Source organism: Scleropages formosus, chromosome 3 (assembly GCF_900964775.1).
Source record: "Scleropages formosus chromosome 3, fSclFor1.1, whole genome shotgun sequence".
NCBI lineage: Eukaryota > Metazoa > Chordata > Actinopteri > Osteoglossiformes > Osteoglossidae > Scleropages > Scleropages formosus.
In genome coordinates, this window is record NC_041808.1 from 34400089 (window position 1) to 34421038 (window position 20950).

The 20950-nt window shown below is 42.7% G+C and overlaps 1 protein-coding gene across 1 annotated transcript; it reads left to right on the forward strand.

Annotated features, from left to right (window-relative positions):
* Positions 1 to 1970: 1970 nt before the first annotated feature.
* On the forward strand, positions 1971 to 20038 carry LOC108922565 (probable low-specificity L-threonine aldolase 2). Its single transcript, XM_029250627.1, has 8 exons — positions 1971 to 2486; positions 4220 to 4303; positions 4399 to 4487; positions 4666 to 4851; positions 5197 to 5334; positions 10863 to 11055; positions 15653 to 15946; positions 19854 to 20038. Exons 1-8 carry the CDS (start codon positions 2216 to 2218, stop codon positions 19871 to 19873), a joined length of 1275 nt encoding a protein of 424 aa, XP_029106460.1. The 5' UTR covers positions 1971 to 2215; the 3' UTR covers positions 19874 to 20038.
* Positions 20039 to 20950: the final 912 nt, after the last annotated feature.

The window sequence follows — 20950 nt, forward strand, 5'->3', positions numbered from 1 at the left end:
GACCCTGGCACAGACTTTACTGGAGAGGTTGAGTGTGATCCCCTGTAGCTGGAAAACACCCTCTCTTTATGGCATCTTTTTAAAATATCTGGACCACCACCAACTACAGATGATGAGACCAATTATATCCAGCTGGTACTTTTCCATCTGCTGCACCAGCTCAGACTCTTTTCCTTGTCAGGTAGGTAAGCCTCCATGTACCCATGAACCAGATTTCATTACCAGGGTCTAGTCTGTCTAGGCCCATGCCACTCATGCCTTCCACTTGACTGACATTGCACCTGACCTCTACCCTTTCACCCTTGTGGGCAGATGGTGAGCCCACAAGATGGCAGCACATAGCCTTTTTGGGCTGGACCTGGATGGGTTACACGGGTCACTGGTCAGTGGGTACTTGCTAGCAAAAATCATCCTCAGGCCTGGCTCAGGGCAATTTCATGAGACTGACCTGTTGAGATTTTGGGGAATAAATAATTGTGGGTATTCAAACATATCCAGAATGCCAGATCTCACATCATGATACTCTTCTCTTCCCACACAAGGTCCCTCCTTTTGCAGTATTTCAACAGCTACATATGTTCAATACATTAAATCTTCTGTTCCACTAATATATTTTCAACTGGACTAATCAAAAGAAATATAAGACCAGGCTGCTAGCTAACCAGTTATCTGATTTGATAGTTAACAAGGTAGGCAATGATTAAAAAAGGACTCCGAAATAAAAAAAAACTGCAAGCATGGGGCTGAAAACAAGTTTATTGCAGCTAACTAAATACAGTATATAACAAGTTTGTTAAAATTTACACTTAAGTAAAGAAAGAAAACAGCTTGTTATGTAGAAAGTGAATATTTAGTAAGCTAGTTATACAACAGGAAAAATATCGATTGCCGCTCAGTCTGTGTAGAGTTTGCATGTTCTCCCATGTCTGTGTGTCATAAAATAACCGTAGACATGGTAAATCACTCTAAGAAGCCTAATACTGTAACTTGCTTTTGTCCAGATCAGCAAAATGAAAACTAATATGAAACTGGTGTTTCGGTTGTGGTTATATTTACCTTGCCGTTTGTGACTGGTTTGTGTTCACAGTGATGGGAAGCAGAAACCAACTAGTAATTCTTATGCAAAAAGTGTAACATGTGCATAAGTTTAAGTAAAACAGCAACATTAATGAAACTAATAAAGATCTTATATAGGCTTGAGAATTCTGTTCAACTTCAAGTCGTTGTTTCCGTGTATTCATTTAGCAGATGCTTTTCTCCAAAGCGACTTACATCTAGAAAATACGACGTGTTCATTAGCAGGAAGAGACAGTTAGATGCAGACGCTGATTCTTATTTATTATGTAAGTACTTGTTTCTTTCCAACATGTGAACCATGGCACGAGTAGCTGCGTAACACTAGTATCAGCATATCCACGATTCCTGATCACCTGCCTTGTAATTTTCTTTATTTTCTTGAGACACAAACATTTACGTTACATTACAGGAGTAGTTGCGTAAAAGTTTAACTGGGCATGATCTCAGTGTATAAACATTTACATGAGCACATAATAGATGTTGGTTGAAGTAACTCCGGAAGAGGTGCGTTTTAAGACCTTAAATGTGGACAGAGATTCAGCAGTTCTGAGTGAGAGGGGGAGGCGAGGTCGTTCCACCACGACGGAGCCAGAACCGAGAAACTTCGCGCTTTACCTTTCGTACGTAGGACCAAGAAGTGGACAGAAGTGGAAGAGAGTACAGAATAATAAATATATCTGCTGTGGAGGTAAATGCCGTGACTTGGAAGAAGCGCGTATGCCATGGAAAATGGTATACGTACATCTTATAAACTACTGTAGCCGTATTACATTCTTTACGCGATGGCGCTATTCCCAAAGCAAAGGTAAGCTCGAGTGAACAAAATTCTGCCCCATTGTGTCAAAACGAAAAAAACCCGTATCTTTAACGCATCCTCTTCTGCACCAGGAAAATGAAAACCAACTGCGGAAGTTAGGCTACTTCTTTGATACCGTAAAGTTTCCAATACAATTTAGTATTCATGTACTAGAACGGCTATACCTGTGAAGACTTTTACAATACGGGTCGGAGTCTGCTTGAAAATAATAACCTAATCTAACTGACTATGTGTATGCGCGTGGCGTGTTCCGGCAGCAGGTTACGAGCTCTGGCGCTTATCACTTAGAGACAGACAGACAGACACACACACACACACACAATGTTTGTGAAGGCTCGCGGTGCTTCGATAAGGGCCCTGCTGCGCTCCGCGACACTCGACATCGGTGCTGCGCGCCGTGGGCTCGCGGCGGCCGCCGGAGTGGAGCGCGCGCGCGCTTCGGCCGCGCACAGAGAGCCCGGCGGGCCGCTCCGGGTCCGGACTGTGGACCTCCGCAGTGACACGGTGACAAAGCCCGGAGCAGCGATGCGTCGAGCCATGGCCGAAGCACATGTGGGAGACGATGTGTTCGGAGAGGACCTCACGGTGAACGGTCGGCAAGACACCGCTTTCCCGCGTCTTTTACTCAGTGTCCGCTTAGACAGTTCGCGAAAACGTGACCAGTGACTTTTTACGGCAAGTTGTCTTTACTCAGGAATAATTATAATGCCTTAAATTTCACATACATGTTATATAAGTGAAACGTGGATCTAGTTGAGATGGGTTGACTTTATTCTTGTTTTCATCACTTTCAGCTGAAGTATTCATTAGCAACTCAAAAATTTTATCTTTACTAAGAAAAGCAAATGCATCTATCATCACAATAATGAACTTTCATCATTAAGTTCTCTGTTACGACAAAATTAAGAGCTTACTGTTTAAAGCACTCAACCAGACCTCTGCCTGTTGCTGAACATTACATTAGGGATGGTGTTCAATGTAAAGGCGGTGCGGTGGCACGGTGGCGCAGTGGCGCAGTGGGTTGGACCACAGTCCTGCTCTCCGGTGGGTCTGGGGTTCGAGTCCCGCTTGGGGTGCCTTGTGATGGACTGGCGTCCCGTCCTGGGTGTGTCCTCTTCCCCCTTTGGCCTTACGCCCTGTGTTGCTGGGTAGGCTCTGGTTCCCCGTGACCCCATAAGGGTCAAGCGGTTCTGAAAATGTGTGTGTGGGGTGTTCAATGCCAGTTATTTTAGCACTATTTAGAAGATCTTTATGGATTGAAGGGTTTCGAAGCTCAAAAAAAAAAAAATGAATTTAGCCAGCTCTGGTGGAGACTATTCTTCAAGGACATTGCAGTTGTAAACTCATCTTGAGTTGTTTCAGGTTCTATGTAGTGCGTGGAATTTTCTTTTAGTATTCCAATGCTAAAATGCTATAACATCTTTTTCATTTTTTTGTACTCTTGACATAAATATGAAGAATTGTATAAAAATAAGAGATAACTAACAAGTAATTGTCTCCTTTGGGGACTAACATGTCAATTAGACATTCTTGCTTCTACTGTATTATTATTATTATTTAAAAAAAAAGCATTCTTTTGTGATACTGGTGAAAAAATGCCTAAAAATTCAGTTACCAATTTTCACTTCAGTATAATAAAAAGCGGTGCGGTGGTGCAGTGGGTTGGACTGGGTCCTGCTCTCCAGTGGGTCTGGGGTTCGAGTCCTGCTTGGGGTGACTTGCGGCGGACTGGTGTCCCGTCCTGGGTGTGTCCCCTCCCCCTCTGGCCTTACGCCCTCTGTTACCGCGTAGGCTCCGTGACCCCATATGGGACTAGCGGTTCTGAAAATGTGTGTGTATAATAAAAAGCATCATTTTTTTTTGGAGAATTGCTGTGCTTTTTCTCCATTTTTGGTGTTTATTTTGCTGTTTTCATACTCAGTTCTGTTTTACACACCTCAGGGGAAGCCTGGAACATAAAGACTGTGATACACAGGATGCTTCAAAAAGAATTTAACACTCTCCACAATTTATTCCTAAGTATCATATGAACATAAAATATGCATATTGAGCATTTGTAAGAATTAAAAAAGCTTTACCCTTCCTTTACAGACTGGTTTAATGCATGTTCATATGATACTTAATTAATTGGTTTTCTGAAAGTGTTCACTTCTTTTTGAATAACCCTGTATATTCAATAGTCCTCACCCAGCAGTAAGACTCAAACATTTCAAGTGGTAGTTGGAAAAGGAATATAATACAGAGGTTGATACAGTTCAAACACAACCAGAGTTATAACAGAAACATAGCATATGTGAATTGTATTGTTTTTTCAATTCTACACAGAACTCCAGAAGCGAGCAGCAGACATTTTTGGCATGGAAGCAGCACTATTCGTGCCCTCTGGAACCATGAGTAACCTCATTGCTGGTAAGCTGATCAAGAGAAATGTTGTTTTGAATTTGTCGGTTTGACAGTTTTTTTTTTTAGAGCCACAACTTTCGCTGTGTGCTCATTTGTTTCAGTCATGGTCCACTGCTCAGAGCGAGGAGACGAGATGATTGTGGGGGACCTTGCCCACCAGCACGTCTATGAGCAGGGAGGCAGTGCACAGGTGTTACAAACCGGTGTGGGATTTCTGTTATTGAACTTTTATGAGTTGTGCTGACAGAAATAAGAAATGGCAAACGTCTTCCTACATTAGCAGTCTGTCCCTCTGCTTAGATGTATGCCTGTCTGTGACTTAATGCTTGTGTACTTGGGTGTTACCACCACTCTGACCCCCTTCTCAGGTGGCTGGTGTTCACTCCACCACTGTATCCACCCAGTCTGATGGAACCTTTCACCTCGATGAGGTGGAGTCCAAAATCCGTCATGGCTACCCAAAAGTCCACTTCACTCGTTCCCGGCTGGTCTGTGTGGAGAACACACACAACCTCAGGGGTGGTCGTGTGCTCCCCCTTTCCTTCCTTCATGAGGTGAGGCTCTAAGTTCTATGAGAGAATTGGGCTGCTGTTGTGCAGACAAATAGAAGAGATTGTCAAAAAAATAGGCTTCTGTTTTAGATGCTGGAATGATGAGGACACTTACGGCAGGTAAAAAAAGAAAAATCTTATAATCAAAGAGTAACATATCCAAAACAACCAAACTGCCCTTATGTACTAACCACCATCGCTGGGATGTTCAGATATTTGAAGCCTCTTCTGGTTGCCTTTGTTATATATAGGAAATAAGTTCACAAATCAAAGTCTGTACTGTGTGTGCCTATGTATTTGTATTGAAGGGCCTTTACCGCTCTGTGTGTATGTGTGTATCTCGTACAGTTGCGCTCTTTGGCAGACCGCTATGGTCTAGCAGTCCACATGGATGGGGCCAGGCTCATGAATGCTGCCGTGGCCCTCGGTGTGTCTCCATCTGTCATTCTTCAGCACTGTCACACTGTCAGTGTTGGCCTGTCCAAGGTAGGGATGTGTGCACATGCACACAGTCATAGCCATGTGCACACACATATATACACAATTTTCTGCATGTTCTGCACCTTCAGAATCTTACAGTTTATTCTCCTTCGGACCTACAGTCAAGGACAGCCCCATTTCCATTTTTCTCAGAATGGACCTTGATCATAGGTAGAAGGTAGTTTACTTATCTACATTAACCATAGTTACTTTTCTGTGCCCTATGAACGTCTTAGTGGCGACAGGTGGTGTAGTGGTTAAGCCTGCTGCTTTCAGGCTTTCAGGCTCAGAGGTTGCAGTCCTTCGTCCTGCTTTACTACCCTTGAGTAAGGTACCGTATTTATCCTAAATTGCTCCAGTAAAAACTATCCACCTGTATAAATAGGTAAATAGTTGTGTTTATCTTAACTTTGCAAGTTGCTTTGGAGGAAGGCATCAGCTAAATTAATAAATGTGGATGTCTTCAGCAACATACTAAGGTGATAAAATGCTGACAAGAAGGTGGGGGTGCTGTATTCTTTATGACTTTATTTTAGCTCTGACACTGGGAGGGGACCTAATAAGATTGTTTTGTATTCTAGTTAGTAGATCTGGGAACATTCATAACTGTAGACATGATCGATAATTACAGAAAGAGTACTTTACTTTAAAGAACTATTTGCTTTTTAGCCAGATATTCCCCTGATACTTAGACTCATGTAAATGAATGTGAAAAAGGGATGGTGGATATCTAAAATTTAGCTGCAGATGAACTGGTGGTAAGATTTAACAAGTGTTAAGGTTTTTGTTCTTATGACACACAGAGGAACAGGCAGAAACATGACCTTGACGTCTTGTTCAGTACAAAGGACTGGTTTTCTATGTGTGCCAATGTTGTTTTTGTCTGTACTTCCCTCAGTACCGAGAAACAGAATGTTAAGGTCATTTGCAGAATTTAATTTGCTCCAGTACACATTCTGGGGGTAGTTTCCTCCCGATCTCAGCTGTGTTTTTAAATGTAAATGTCCTGGCATCTTAATACATTTATCAGAGACAAACTTACTGGAATGGTGTTAATTCAAAAGATCATTATAAAAAATATTTGATCACCTCTATACAGGCAGTTCCCGGATTACGAATGTCTGACATACATACAACCTGTAGTTACGAACCACCCCCCAACCCTCGTATTAAAAATTCAAGTTACTGTACATACAATGATTTTTTTAATAACAAACAGGCGCTATTTTACGATGCGCATCAATACATTGCGTGTCTACAGCGGTTTGTTGGCTCATGGGTGGGGCGCGTGAGTCCAAGGTAGGACAAAGACTTCCTTCTTTTCAGTCAGACCATCTTGCTGTTAACAGTGTCTCGTGTGTTACTGTATTTGGCTTTAATTTTTCTGTTTTTCCTTTCCTAACCATGGCACCAAAGTGTAAATGTGATGCAAGTGATAGTGATGCATCAAAGAAAAAGGAAACGATCACAATTGAAATTAAAGTGGAAATAATAAAACGAAAGGTGAAACACCAACGAACGTTGGAAAAGCAAACATTCAAGTTTTTTAATGTTTTGCACGCACATGCACAAACACGCACACACACAGGCACATTAACTCTCTCTCTCTCTCTCTCTCTCTCTCTCTCTCTCTCTCTCTCTCTCTCTCTCTCTCTCTTCATGAGAGAGCAGTCACCTCTCAACCTCTTCCCAGTTGCGGAATCTTACTTGACATAACCCTCCCCATGTTCTCAAACTTACCTTGCGTTGCTCTTCCAAGTCCTGTCCCTCATCGTTTCCCAGTCCTGTTCCACGTCTCTTTGATAACGACCACCTGTCTTGTCCCTCGACCGTGATTTCAGATCCTCGCCTCTGTCCAGTTTGCCAATTGACTGACCGACCATTTGCCCATCCCTGACCACGAGAATACGTCTAGTCCTTTGATTCTGAATAAACGATCCTGCACTTGGGTCCAACCTCCTCCGTGTCCTCTGTTTATCGTGACGGTAGTAACGTTTATTGTTGTCTCTTTCTATGTTTCTCTCTATTACAAGTACTGTCGTTACATTTATTAATTATTATTATTATGGGGGGTGCGGTGGCGCATTGGGTTGGACCGGGTCCTCCTCTCTGGTGGGTCTGGGGTTCTAGTCCCTCTTGGGATGCCTTGAGGCGGACTGGCGTCCCATCCTGGGTGTGTCCCCTCCCCTCCGGCCTTCTGCCCTGTGTTGCCGGGTAGGCTCCGGTTCCCCGCGACCCCATATGGGACGAGCGGTGTGTGTGTGTGTGTATTATTATTATTACTGTTTTGATATGTTAAATATGTTTTAGTGTATTTGGAAGTGTATCTGTAATGTTTTTTATGCATAGAAAGGTACACGATATACGATATGCTAAGACAAACAATTGACAAACTGACGTTAGATACCCACCATACCTAACTGTTCCAACATGTCAAAATCCGACTAAAGACAGATTGCGGGACGGAACTCGTTCATAATCCGGGGACTGCCTGTATACCTGTTAAACAACAACCCATTATTTTAATGATGATCCAGAATATATGTTTTTCCTACATATTTGGTAAGAAAATGTGTTTTATTTCTATGGTCTGCAGAAGACACTTCTTCTACAAATATGTGGTGACTTAAATGTGTAATTTCATTGCTGTAGAAAAGCTAACATTTGATCTGACAATACAAGGTAAATAGAGCAACTTGATCGCCTTTTCTTGATGATATAGCTTCTTGCTCTTGTGTTGTAAACTGATTCTGTCTAAATGTTTTTATGATTCTGTTCTTTTCTGTTGTGAATTAAGTAAACAAAAAAAACAGCAACACACGGGTGTCTAGTCACTCACCTGAATGAATAAGGCGTGAAAGTTAATGACAGTTTAACTCAAAGTAAAAATAACCTTTTTAAATTATTCACCTTTTAAATGATTTGGTTGTTTGAGTTTAGTTTTCAACAAAAGAATGTGTACTTCATCCATAACACTTGCAACATTAATGTTTACAGTTTTACAACTGGCAGAATGACTTTTTAAATTAACACTGAATATTTTTTCAGGTTGGGAATTGTTAATACTGTTACTGCAGGTGAATCAGAGGTATACAGACATGTTCCAGTTGACTAAACTTTTCTTTCTAAATGGAATGCTACTTATGTACTTTAATGAGCTAGAAGGTGGATAAGAGGTCCCTCAGGGGGTTTAAGCAGTCTATTCCAGAATATGCGCATTTATTTATAACAAACTGTGTGGAAAAGGGGAAAAAATGTGAAATTGCTGCTGGTTTGAATTTCATTATGTTTGTTTAACTCAGAAAAACTATGGGCATTCAGGACCTTTCAGGCTGCAGCTGTCACCTTTATGGGACCTTTTACCACTGATGCCAAACAAAAAGCTGTTTTCACTGCTGTTTGCAAAAATACATTAACCATGAACCACCATATTTGCTTCAACTTGCCAGCTGATGGCTGTCTTCCCTTGCACTTGTTTATAGTTTGTGTTTAAAAAAATTAACATTGGTAGCAGATATGATTGAAAAGGACAGCACCTGCTATTAACTGGTTGAGTAGGATCTGAGTGCTGTCCAAGATCTGTCTATATGTGTGAGGGCCATCTGTCTTGCCACGCTGAACCACTTCATGGCGTAGAACTTGCAGTGTCTGTAAATGGTTCCATGAATGGAATTCCTCAAATTGATATCCACATTCTTTTACCAAACTATCCATAGCTACATACACTCATTGGCCACTTTATTAGGTACACCTTGCTAGTACCGGGTTGAACCCCCTTTTGCCTTCAGAACTGCCTTAATTCTTTGTGGCATAGATTCAACAAGGTGCTGGTAACATTCCTCAGAGATTTTGGTCCATATTGACATGATAGCATCACGCAGTTGCTGCAGATTTTACGGCTGCATATCCATGATGCGAATCTCCCCTTCCACTACATCCCAAAGGTACTCTATTGGATTGAGATCTGGTGACTGTGGAGGCCATTTGAGTATAGTGAACTCATTGTCATGTTCAAGAAACCAGTTTGAGATGATTTGAGCTTTGTGACGTGGCACGTTATCCTGCTGGAAGTAGCCATCAGAAGATTATTATTATTATTTTTTATAGAGTGCTCTTCTCACGGTGGGGTGCGGTGCCGCAGTGGGTTGGACCACGGTCCTGCTCTCCCGTGGGTCTGGGGTTTGAGTCCCACTTGGGGTGCCTTGCGACGGACTGGCGTCCCGTCCTTGGTGTGCCCCCTCCCCCTCCGGCCTTACGCCCTGTGTTGCCTGGTAGGCTCCGGTTCCCCGCGACCCCGTATGGGATGAGCGGTTCTGAAAATGTGTGTGTGCTCTTCTCACGTAGTGACACAGAGTGCTTTAACACAGGCATACAGCAAGAAAAATTGATACAAACAAAGAAGACAGTCAACTAATGGCTACCATAATGGAAAACTTATTATAGAGCTACAGGTATACCCAGATGGGTATACTGTGGTCATAAAGGGATGGACATGGTCAGCAACAATACACAGATAGGCTGTGGTATTTAAACGATGCTGAATTGGTACTAAGGGGCCCAAAGCGTGCCAAGAAAGTATCCCTCACACCATTACACCACCACCACCAGCCTGAACCGTTGATACAAGGCAGGATGGATCGATGCTTTCGTGTTGTTTACGCCAAATTCTGACCCTACCATCTGAATATCGCAGCAGAAGTCGAGAGTCATCAGACCAGGCAACGTTTTTCCAGTCTTTATTGTCCAATTTTGGTGAACCTGTGCGAATTGTAGCCTCAGTTTCTTGTTCTAGCTGGCAGGAGTGGCACCCAATGTGGTCTTCTGCTGCTGTAGCCCATCTGCTTCAAGGTTTGACATGTTGTGCATTCAGAGATGCTCTTCTGCATACCTCGGATGTAACGAGTGGTTATTTGAGTTACTGTTGCCTTTCTGTCAGCTCGAACCAGTCTGGCCATTCTCCTCTGACCTCTGGCATCAACAAGGCATTTTTATCCATAGAACTGTCGCTTACTGGATATTTTCTGTTTTTCTGACCATTCTCTGTAAACCCTAGAGATGGTTGTGCGTGAAAATCCCAGTAGATCAGCAGTTTCTGAAATACTCAGACCAGTTCGTCTGGCACCAACAACCATGCCACATTCAAAGTCATTTAAATCACCTTTCTTCCCCATTCTGATGCACAGTTTGAACTTCAGCAGATCGTCTTGACCATGTCTACATGCCTAAATGCATTGAGATGCTGCCATGTGATTGGCTGATTAGATGTTTGCTTTCACGAGCAGTTGAACAGGTGTACCTAATAAAGTGGCCGGTGAGTGTATATTTGTGTCTATGTGTATGTTTTAGAACAATATGAGGGCAAGTGGTAAAACACTTTTTAAAAAATTCCACTATTTTTAAAAAAAGTAAACGTTTCTGTTCCATTTTAATGTGCTCTTGGTTTATTGAGTTGCGGTTAGGAATTATCTGAAACTGAGAGTCACTGTGAAGTCCATGCAATGAAGAAAATTAAGCTTCTTTGTATTCTTTTCCAGGGTCTAGGTGCTCCTATGGGCACCATGCTGGGGGGTTCAAAGGACTTTGTGGAAAGAGCAGTACGTGTCCGCCAAGCCCTGGGTGGGGGACTGCGCCAGCTGGGCATCCAAGCCACGGCAGGCATATTAGCGCTGACAGACATGGTTGGCCGCCTAAAGGAGGACCATCGCCGTGCAAGGATCTTTGCCCAGGGTGAGCCACAACTCACTTTAAAATTTCACCAGCAAAGCTACGTGTGCTGTTATAGAGACTGTACAGGTGGTCTTCAAGTTACGACATAGGCAACTCATGTTGGCTGTCCCATTAACCTTATTATATTGTTTTTAATTCCTGATGTTTAATCATAATGTCTAATGATGACCACTCTGTCTGCTGTACAGTGACATTGGTTCTTCATGCTGCTGCAAAGCACTCATATCTGTTATTGCTTGGGCCTCAGTGCTGGGTTGTCTAGGAGCAGTAGTTTTTTTGTTTACAAACTTTTTGTTTGTAATTTTCTTGAATTTCCTTTTTATTTAAAATGGTGAGCAAGTAAAAAAGTGAGTGTTCTGGTGGTGCTGGAAAGAGATGTGAGAGATAAAAGTGAAAATGATTGAGCAGCATGAAGATGTAATACTGTACCGCATACTATCCTGATATTTTAATATAACAATGTGTGACATTAGTGGAAAAAATGAGTGACACGGTGGATCGGTCTGCTCAGACTGGGAGGGTTTTCTTCAGGCGCTCCAATTTCCTCTAACAGTCCAAGACATGCATTTCTGGTGAACTGATAATGTGTTTATATGCATTGTGCATGATTGATGCCAGGACATGGTCACGGGTTTGGTTTAATACATCTGTCCTGAAATTTTGTTTTTACAAACTCCAGTTCAGGAGTTGGAAGTATTAGACTGGTTGTGTATTTCAGGAGATGCTTGGTGTACTTTTAATTGCTTACATCGAGTCTACTGGAGGGCTCACTTGTGCTCTTGAATGAGGTTGTTGTGCCTACCAGAACTTGGTATAGTCTAAGCAGCTGCAACTGAAGAGAAGACACTTTTGCAGATGCAGTAAGATTAGGGCATCTTCCAAAGCCTGGGAGGTTGAGCAGATGATAGTGAAAGAAGTTGGAGCTGCAGCATAGTGTATATCAGGAGAGTGTTGAGCGTGTGTTAAGAGATGAACATTTCGAAAGACAATGTACTGAAATGCATATTCCTTTGTTGCATTGTATATTGCTTTGTGATTTAATTTGATTTATTTTAACAGAGCATTTTTTACAATGGAGTGATATGAGACACTGAGCAATAGGGCTAAGAAGTAGTTACTAAAATGGAGAGGAAATATTGCTGTACTGGCTGTACTAGTAAGTCAGGCGTAGACACTGGAGGAGAGGAACACAAAAAACCTCCAGTCATGACGAAAGGGAGTTAAACATTTGGGGTCCAAGTGCCAGTGTTGGACCACCCATCCTGGTTATTTCATAGAATAGTCAAAGAAATTATTTAAATTACAGAAGGTGTTTTGAATAACTGCTGGTTGAATCGGTTAATCATACATTACAGACTAGGAATTTGGAGAGTAACAAACTGTACTTTGAGTGGACTACGTCAAGAGTAGAAGGTATTGAAGCTGCTTTGGTGCTCTATGGTGATGACATTGTGAGATCACGCAGAGATGTTTCAGTGGTGCCTAATGTCAACTGGAAGTCCTACTGATGAGAAAGAAGGGTAGAAATTTAGCAGGGTAGAAATCAGTTGAATAAAGTATGTGAAGAATATGGAGCATGGGAAAACGGGGAAGAAAAAACAGGAAGACGAGTTTTGAAGAATGGCCTAAATTGATTGCAAAGAACTAATTTGGTTCTTTGAGAGGTGCGTTGCTTTGCCTAATTTGATGAATGAGCATTGAATTAGCCAAATGGTTTCATGTGACTGATTATAAAATAACTGATTATAAAATAAAGCTCCCCAAGAAATGGTGGAATTGGTGGTGCTGGGAAGAGTCGTATAAATCCTAATAGTTGTTCAGAAAGGTGAAATAGGGTGAGTGGAGAAATGGAAAAAATGGTGAAAGGCAGACAGTGATGACTGACCAGGAGACTGGAGATGACCGGATCTGTGTAGCGGTGCTGAATGACAGCGTGAGTCAGATGACAGAAAAAGCTGTCAGTAGTGAGCCAGGTGTAACAGACGAGGCAGGGACAACAGGTGTGGTGTTTGTCTGTGGAGGGGCTTTAGTCACTCCCTGGTCAGGGAGAAGGAAGGGGAGGGAAAAGGGGGGACAGGGAACTGGTAGGATGGGGCTTCGGGCAGGTCCGTGTGGTGTCGTCCGCGGATCTGGGCTTGGGTTTGTGCTTGTGCTCATGCTCGCCTGTGTGCGTTGGCTCTCCTCCTCCATCTCACACACTCACTGCCGGGCACAGGGGAAGAAATAGGGAGCATAATTAACCCCAGCTGTGGCCGCTTCATCCCCATCTCCGCCCCCTTCCCCGGCTGCCTCGGTGTGCTGCACCAAGGTACAAACTGGAGTTGTAATAGACATCAAAAGCAGGCGTAAAACAAGGGTGCAAACCTGCTCATTGCATTGATGAGAAACAAGTTAGTGAACCAAACTTGGGGATTTCAGCAGTAAAGGAAGGAGCGGACTAAATACCACAGTGCCAGCATCAAACTATAGTACAAAGTGAATAGCAAGAGTGAACAGACACAGTGAATGAGGTAGGAGTTCCAGTGATGAGCACACCAAGTTAGAGGCAGTGAGAGAGCTGATGAGAACAAAGAACATTGACAAACCATGAACTAGTGGGTGAAAGGAATGGCAAGAACAATAGAGAACCAGAACATGAACTAGACAACTGCATGGCGGAACAAAGGGAGGGACCAAGCCATGGAAAGTGGAAGGAAGTAGTTGTGTATTAGGCTGATATGAGCTATGTAGAGGAAGGGGGTGTGGTGGTGCAGTGCCACAGTGGCACAGTGGGTTGGACCAGGTCCTGCTCTCCAGTGGGTCTGGGGTTTGAGTCCCGCTTGGGGTGCCTTGAGGTGGACTGGCGTCCTGTCCTGGGTGTGTCCCCTCCCCCTCCAGCCTTATGCCCTGAGTTGCTTGGTTGGGCTCCGGTTCCCTGTGACCCCGTATGGGATGAGCGGTTCAAAAAGTGTGAGTGTGTGCGTGCATCAAGCTGCAAGGGAGACTGGGCAGCAGCTAGCAGTGGCAGAAAATTAAGTGATGAGGACAGTAAACATGAATAAGTATTCATCACCTGGCCCAAAGGTGGTGCCTAATGCCAAGGTGAGGCAAGGGTGGCAATTAACTGGAAGAGTTCTGATGACAAAGGTCATGTAGCTGCATCAAACAGTGTGAAGTAGGTGTGGTAGTAACACAAGCCTAATGGCCATGTTAGTGGCAAGCTGTGCATGGACTGGAGTCAAGACAGACAATGAAGGTGCCAACTGGGAAAAATGCCAGCTAGCTCCAGACCAAGGCAAAAAAAAGAGCCACAAAATGACAGTGCAGACACAGTAAGTGTGCTGACAGTAGATAAGTGAGGAACTGAAATATGGAGATATTGGCAGTGAGTGAGGGAGTGGACTGAAGACCAAGGTATGGTTGATATAATAGAAAATGAATTAGACAACAGGACTGAAGAGAAATGGATGCAGTAAATGACTAGGAGTCCAAGTGACAACTGCAGTGAGTTAGAGGCAGTGAGTAGAATGGATTAAACAATGGCCTGAACTGAATGACAGTGTAAGCAAAAAATGAACTAGCACTAGAACTTGAAAGCAACAATGGTAAAGAACTGGGAAGGAAACTAAACACCCATAATAGCAACTGGGCAGGAATCGAAGCTATACAACAATGAAGCTGGAAGAAGTAGCCAATGTGCTATGCTGATATGAGCTGTCCGGTGTAAAATGAGGGCATGGGCAGTGAGGTGGCTGGAGGCAGGCTGCAAGGGCAGGTAGGCTGTCAGATGGCTGAACAACTTGGGTGGGTGAGCAGGTGGAGGCAAGCTGCCAGGGTGAATGAGTGGGCAGAGGTGGGACTCCTGGCATGAGGAGTTATGGCACTGATAAACAATTGACACAAATGGGGGAGGGATTACTTGTGTTACTACATATTGCTGGGTAGTTGCCAGAAGTTTGATGTTGCGTGTGAAGATGTGCATGTGTACCATTGGAGAGTAGGAAAGTAAGAATCTGGTGGATTCCAAAAGCAGTAGCCATTATACCTGTATGTGTTTGTGTCATTGTGTAAGTTGAAAAAGCAGTAAAAGACCAGCCTGCATAAGGGCAATGGGGAGCAGTGAGGGTATCATACAAGTACTAGGGGCAGGCCTGGCCTTAGGGCAGCTGAACCTTTTTTTGTTGCGGGACAGAGACAAAACAAAAGGAAAGGATGGAGAGAACACCCGGCATGGACCGGTACAAGGAAGGCAGCAGAAAGAAACAAAAGTAGGCCTACAGTGGCTGCCGGAGGCCGGGAGGAGTGTAAGGATGTCACGTGCAGGACATAGAAATGGCAAATGTGAGGCATGAAAGTTGTGGGTGATTATATGCATCGTGCATGATTGAAAACTGTATGTGTTCATGGGTATTGTCTAATTCTTCTTTACTGAAATTTTGTTTGCACTAACTGCAGTTTATTTTAAGGGAAAATTTAGCACCTTCCCAGTTGTTTCCAGAGGCAACAACTCTTCTGACTTCAGGCTTTTTCAACATCCTTCATCATCTGTATTAAATCTGTGCTGCATAGGATGAAGTTCCTGACAGGTGTTCTGTTTGTCTGCCTGTTACCCATCCAGCGCTGAAAGAGTGTGACCCCCCTCTGTATGAAGTGAACATGGCTTCTGTGGAGACCAACATCTTACGTTTTCGTCTGAATGACCCACGCCTGAGCCCAGCTGAGTTTTGTCAGCGTGCCGCCACTGTCTGTGAGAATGAGCTCCAGGTGCTGGGACATGGGGTACGGGTGCTCATGTTTCATAACGCATGGGGCTCCATCAGAGCTGTCTTTCACTTGGACATCAGTGATGACGACGCCCAGGTTGCTGTAGAAAAACTGCACTTCCTGGCTCGGCAGGTCGCAGAGCAGCGAGGTAAGCTCTGGTGAAGCTTGGAACTTGCCTTACTATAGTGCGGCCACTTCTAGCTTTGTGTGGAAAACACACAGTGACCCATACACAGTTGCTCCTCGACTGACGATGGGGTTATGTTCTGATAAACCCATCATAAGTGGAAAAATTGTAAGTGGAAAAAGAATACAGTAGCACACCCACCGAACATCATAGTCTCGCCTAGCCTACCTTAAACGTGCTCAGAACACTAACCATAGCCTACAGCTGGGCAAATTTAAGCAGGAGACACACATGGGCATTTAGTAGACATGATGGGATGCGAAAACACAAAATGAAAAAAAACACTTTCAACACAGTATCGCTTGTTTACACTTGCAGTTGTTTGCACTCGATGGCGTGATCACTATAGAGACTGCGAGAGTGGTTGAGTGGATGCTGCGGCTCGCTGCCATCATCCAGCATCAGAAGAGAGTATCGTTCCACATATCTAAGTGGCAACAGATCGAAATTCAAAATTCGAAGTACGGATTCTACCAACTGCATATATATATATAGTACCATCGTAACTTAGAAAAATCGCAAGTCGGACCATCATAAGTAGAGGAGCATCTGTATATGAAAATCCAGGCTCTCACAGAGGGGACCAGATTAGAACCTGGATGTTTACATGAGAATCCTGTGTTAATACCACAAAGCAGTTTTAAATCTGTAGGGGCACCATTCTGCATGTTGGCTCACGCAATTCAAATGATCTTAGTGTCTATATGAAAATGAGCATCTGATAATATTCATGGGGGGGGGGGAAATGCCTCAAAAAGTGACTTCAGTAGTCTCTCTGCCAAAGCACTGTCCATTCTACCTATGATGGTGTGTGGATGATTAAAGCAAATATTCTTTAACTCAGGGATGACAGACAAGTGAATTGCAAGTATCAGGACCTTTATTAACTGGCACTGGGAGAACTTTCTGATGGTTCATAAACAGAATCCCTAGGAGCAGTTAAACATTATTTTACACCCCAAATATGTCTTATCCACACTTTTTATAGTTTCTGACTTACATTCAATGCGGATGCCTTAAAATTGAATGATGGGTTACGAGTCAAATATGTGTTCAATGGTGAAGTAAGGTTCCAGTAAGGGCTGTTGCAATCAGGAATATCATCCTGTTCTATGCAAAGGATGAGATGTGTATTTCACAGGGATCACATACAAATATATAAATGTACACTCAACTCTCATATAACAGAATGCCATAGAGCAAAATATGGCTCATGTTTTTGAAAATGTATACCCTTTTTCATACAACTGGCCTTATTACTTCAGTACCAAGGAATTTTTGTCATTTTACTTTCACATTGGGTATTTTATGAGATGGAGCAGAGGTACTGAAGTTATAAATATTACAGTTATGCATTTTGAACATACAAAAATTTGTAATTTGTTTTAGTTGCACTTTCCTTCACCTTCCTATATTTTTTTAAATGCATGCTTCTTGGATATATTTGGGATCTCCTTTTGTAATTCTCCTTTTAATATTTTTTTATTTTGATGTGGCGTAAAGTTAATACAAATGGCAAAATAAGGCTTAGAGCAAATATTTTATTCATTACACCTAAATTCTAAAACTTTGACAGAAACCACTCAGTGGCGATAGACCTGTGTTTATTATGCTTTCTGACGATATATAAAAATAAAACAAAGTGAGCACCTGCTGAAGAATGCTGCTCATGCTTTTGTGGGCATGATCAGGCTCCTGCCTGCTGCAATAAACTACAAATATTTTCATTAGAAATATTTTAAAATTTGCTTGTTGTCGTTGACATGTATAAATTGTGTAAAACTTTTTTTTTTAATTTTAGGTCCAATATTTATTTCCCTAAGAAATGTTTTTTTTTTCATTAAAACTAAAAACACAATCACCAATGTGTTTAATATGCAAGTATAATATATTTTTTTATATATATATATATATATATATATATATAATATAAAATCTCTTTTTTCAAAATGTCCAACTGTTAAAGTGTTGTAACATGAACCCCATACAGTACTAACATTTTTAGATATTGGTCATGTCATTTTATGATATATAACATGCTCTATGTTGCAATGAATAAAACAAAATCACATATCAAGTTTACTGAAGTTTTTATCGATGTGATAAATTATCATTTACATTTACATTTATTCATTTAGCAGACGCTTTTGTCCAAAGCGACGTACATCTCAGCAAAATACAATTTGTGCATTACATTAAGAGAAAGAGACATGGCTGCAGACATGTGACTCTTAAGTAAACCTAGTTTGTTATTTTCCACTTGATGCATCCTGAATCCTGATAACCTCCTACCAATTTTTTTTTTTTAATAATAATATACACAAACAATCACATACAATGCCAGAGTAGCAGCTGTGTATAGGCTTATCAGTCAATTATGAAATATACATGCCTCTTGGATATAGTTCTTGTGTGGTATCGCTGCATGTTACAAACACTCGGTTTAGATGTGTGTGCTGACATTCAGACAGGTGAAGACATTTGTGTCCTTATAACATTACATTACATTGCAACTTTCTGTGCCACTCATGTTATCCCTTCATCACCTTGGACCAGAATAGAGACAAGTTTGTCTTCAGTAATAATTGTCAGTCAGGATTTTTGAATTTACTGAGTATTCAGTAGCAGAAGTACATATTTATAGATTGGATAACACCCTGTAAAACCTGCTCACAGTTGTACAGTGCTGGCATTACCTAATCCATTTGGTGTAGACACTACCGATCAGGGCAAGTGTTTTCAGGGAGACCGCTTGCCATGTATGAAATTTTCTGTGAAATGATTCCCGTTTGTGGTTTTTCATCAAAAAAGTCTTGTAGGACATGTTGATGGGTGCATGGTGGCACAGCATGTAGTGCTGCTGCCTCCCAGTGCTTATGGTGGTGCAAGAGGACATGGGTTTGTTCCCCACTCAGTCTGTGTGGAGTTTGTATGTTCTCTCTGTGTCTGTGTGGGTTTCCTTCCAAAGACATGCTCTTTAGGTTCCCCCCTAGTGTGTGAGAGACTGAGAGTGTGTCTGTGTTCCACTGATGTATGGCTGAGTAACCCATTGTAAGTAGTGTGTCTAGCAGTGTAAGTGACCTTGGTGAGTAAGGTGTGTGGGCTGATAACACTAAACAGTTTGCTGGAAGTTGCTTTGGAAAAAGTGTATGCTAAATGAATAAATGTAATGTAAAATGTTGACATGTGTCAGTCTGCAGACAGATTTTTCAGTAGAAATGTATAGTTTTAACACTTCATCAGACCACCCTTATACAGCTGAGGCCCTCATCATAGCGATGATTCTCCTGTCAATTCATGCAAGGGGTTTCGATTTGGTCATTGTTTTAGCATTTGATGTCAGCATGAAGGAAAATGCCAGCTTGCTCCTTTGGTCAATGTTACTGGTGTCAATGAAGAATTACACCATGTGGAGCACAACCCCTCAACCCTCTTGAAGAAATGTGTGAGATTCACATTTGTGTAACCGCTGCTCACTAAGGGGACGTGGTGACGTGGTGAGTTCAGCCGGTGCCCGCCGTGTGGTGGGTTTGGGGTTCAAGCCCTGCTTTGGGTGCCTTGCAACAGACTGCCGTGTGTCCCCACCCCCCTTGGCCTGGTGCCCTGTGTTGCCAGGTTAGGCTCTGGCTCACCGAAACCCCTGCTTGGGACAAGTGATTGTTGACAATGGTTGGATGATCTGCTTGCTGACATCTACACACCACATGGGCACCAGTGTGAGATAGGCTACAATTAAATTACTCCATGTTGGATCCCCAAGTGGGAGAGAAAAAACAACCATGAATAACTGAAGTTCCTGCAGTATCCCTAAATTTTGACAGTTTAATTTCAGAATGGTTGATTTCGAGATCTTCTTTTTTCTTCATAGATGAAGGGCAGAGGATATAATGGCAGTGTTGCACTGAATGCCACCCATTTTTGCTGTAGGCTTCACTGTTTGCAGATGAGAAGAACTGGAATTTTGAAGTGTAATCTTTGAAAGTGTTGGAATCGCTGGAGAGCCTGTACCAGGCCAGAACCATCAGGAGAGCCATTAACATCATCAAGGACAATAGTCACCCCAGCACAGCCTTTTCACACCCTTACCATCAGGCAGATGCTACAGGAGTGTTGAAGCCAGAACTTCAAGGCTGAAAAAGTTTTTACCCACAGGCCATCAGGCTTGTGAACAACACCCATCCACTACCTCTCCACCCATCATGGCAGACACAGATTACCCTCTGAGCCTGAGAGGTGTCAACTACCCCCATCCCTCCTACACGCACATACACATCCACAATGCCAATAACATCAGAGACCACAGACTACCGCCGCATACCTTGCGCACACAAATACACACCCCCTTTCAACTGCGAATTGACCCAATCTACCTCTGCAGGACTTTGCACATGTACGACTTCCATGTTCACATTGCGCACTGCACACTTTATATGCGTATATAACTTTGTTTCTTGGATTTTTGCACTAATAGTAACTTTTGTAAATTTGCGATTTTTGCACTAATAGTAATTTTTGTAATTTGTGATTTATGCCTTGTGTTTTTCTTTCCTTATGTCCTTACAATTTATGTCATAGGCTGCTGAGAGGATTCACAGAGTAAGAATTTCATTGTATGGTGTAACAAACTGAAGAGGGGTGTGGTAGTGCAGTGGTGCAGTGGGTTGGACCGGGTCCTGCTCTCCGATGGGTCTGGGGTTCAAGCCCTGCTTGGGGTGCCTTGCAAGGGACGGGCGTCCTGTCCTGGGTGTGTTCTCCGGCCTTTTGCCCTGTGTTGCTGGGTAGGCTCCAGTTCCCCGCGACCCCTGTATGGGACAAGCGGTTTGGAAAATGTGTGTGTGTAACAAACTGTTTACTGTACACATGACAATAAACTCTTGAATTAATCAGAATTCAGCCTGTTTGTGCCGTGATTCACATTTCCCTGTATTTATTTAACTGGGTTTTTCACATGTCTAACATCAAAGT

Coding starts and splice junctions, on each gene's coding strand:
- LOC108922565 (XM_029250627.1), top strand. CDS start 2,216: ATGTTTGTGAAGGCTCGCGGTGCTTCGATAAGGGCCCTGCTGCGCTCC. Junction 4,304..4,398: donor CATGAGTAACCTCATTGCTG/GTAAGCTGATCA, acceptor CATTTGTTTCAG/TCATGGTCCACTGCTCAGAG. Junction 5,335..10,862: donor TCAGTGTTGGCCTGTCCAAG/GTAGGGATGTGT, acceptor ATTCTTTTCCAG/GGTCTAGGTGCTCCTATGGG.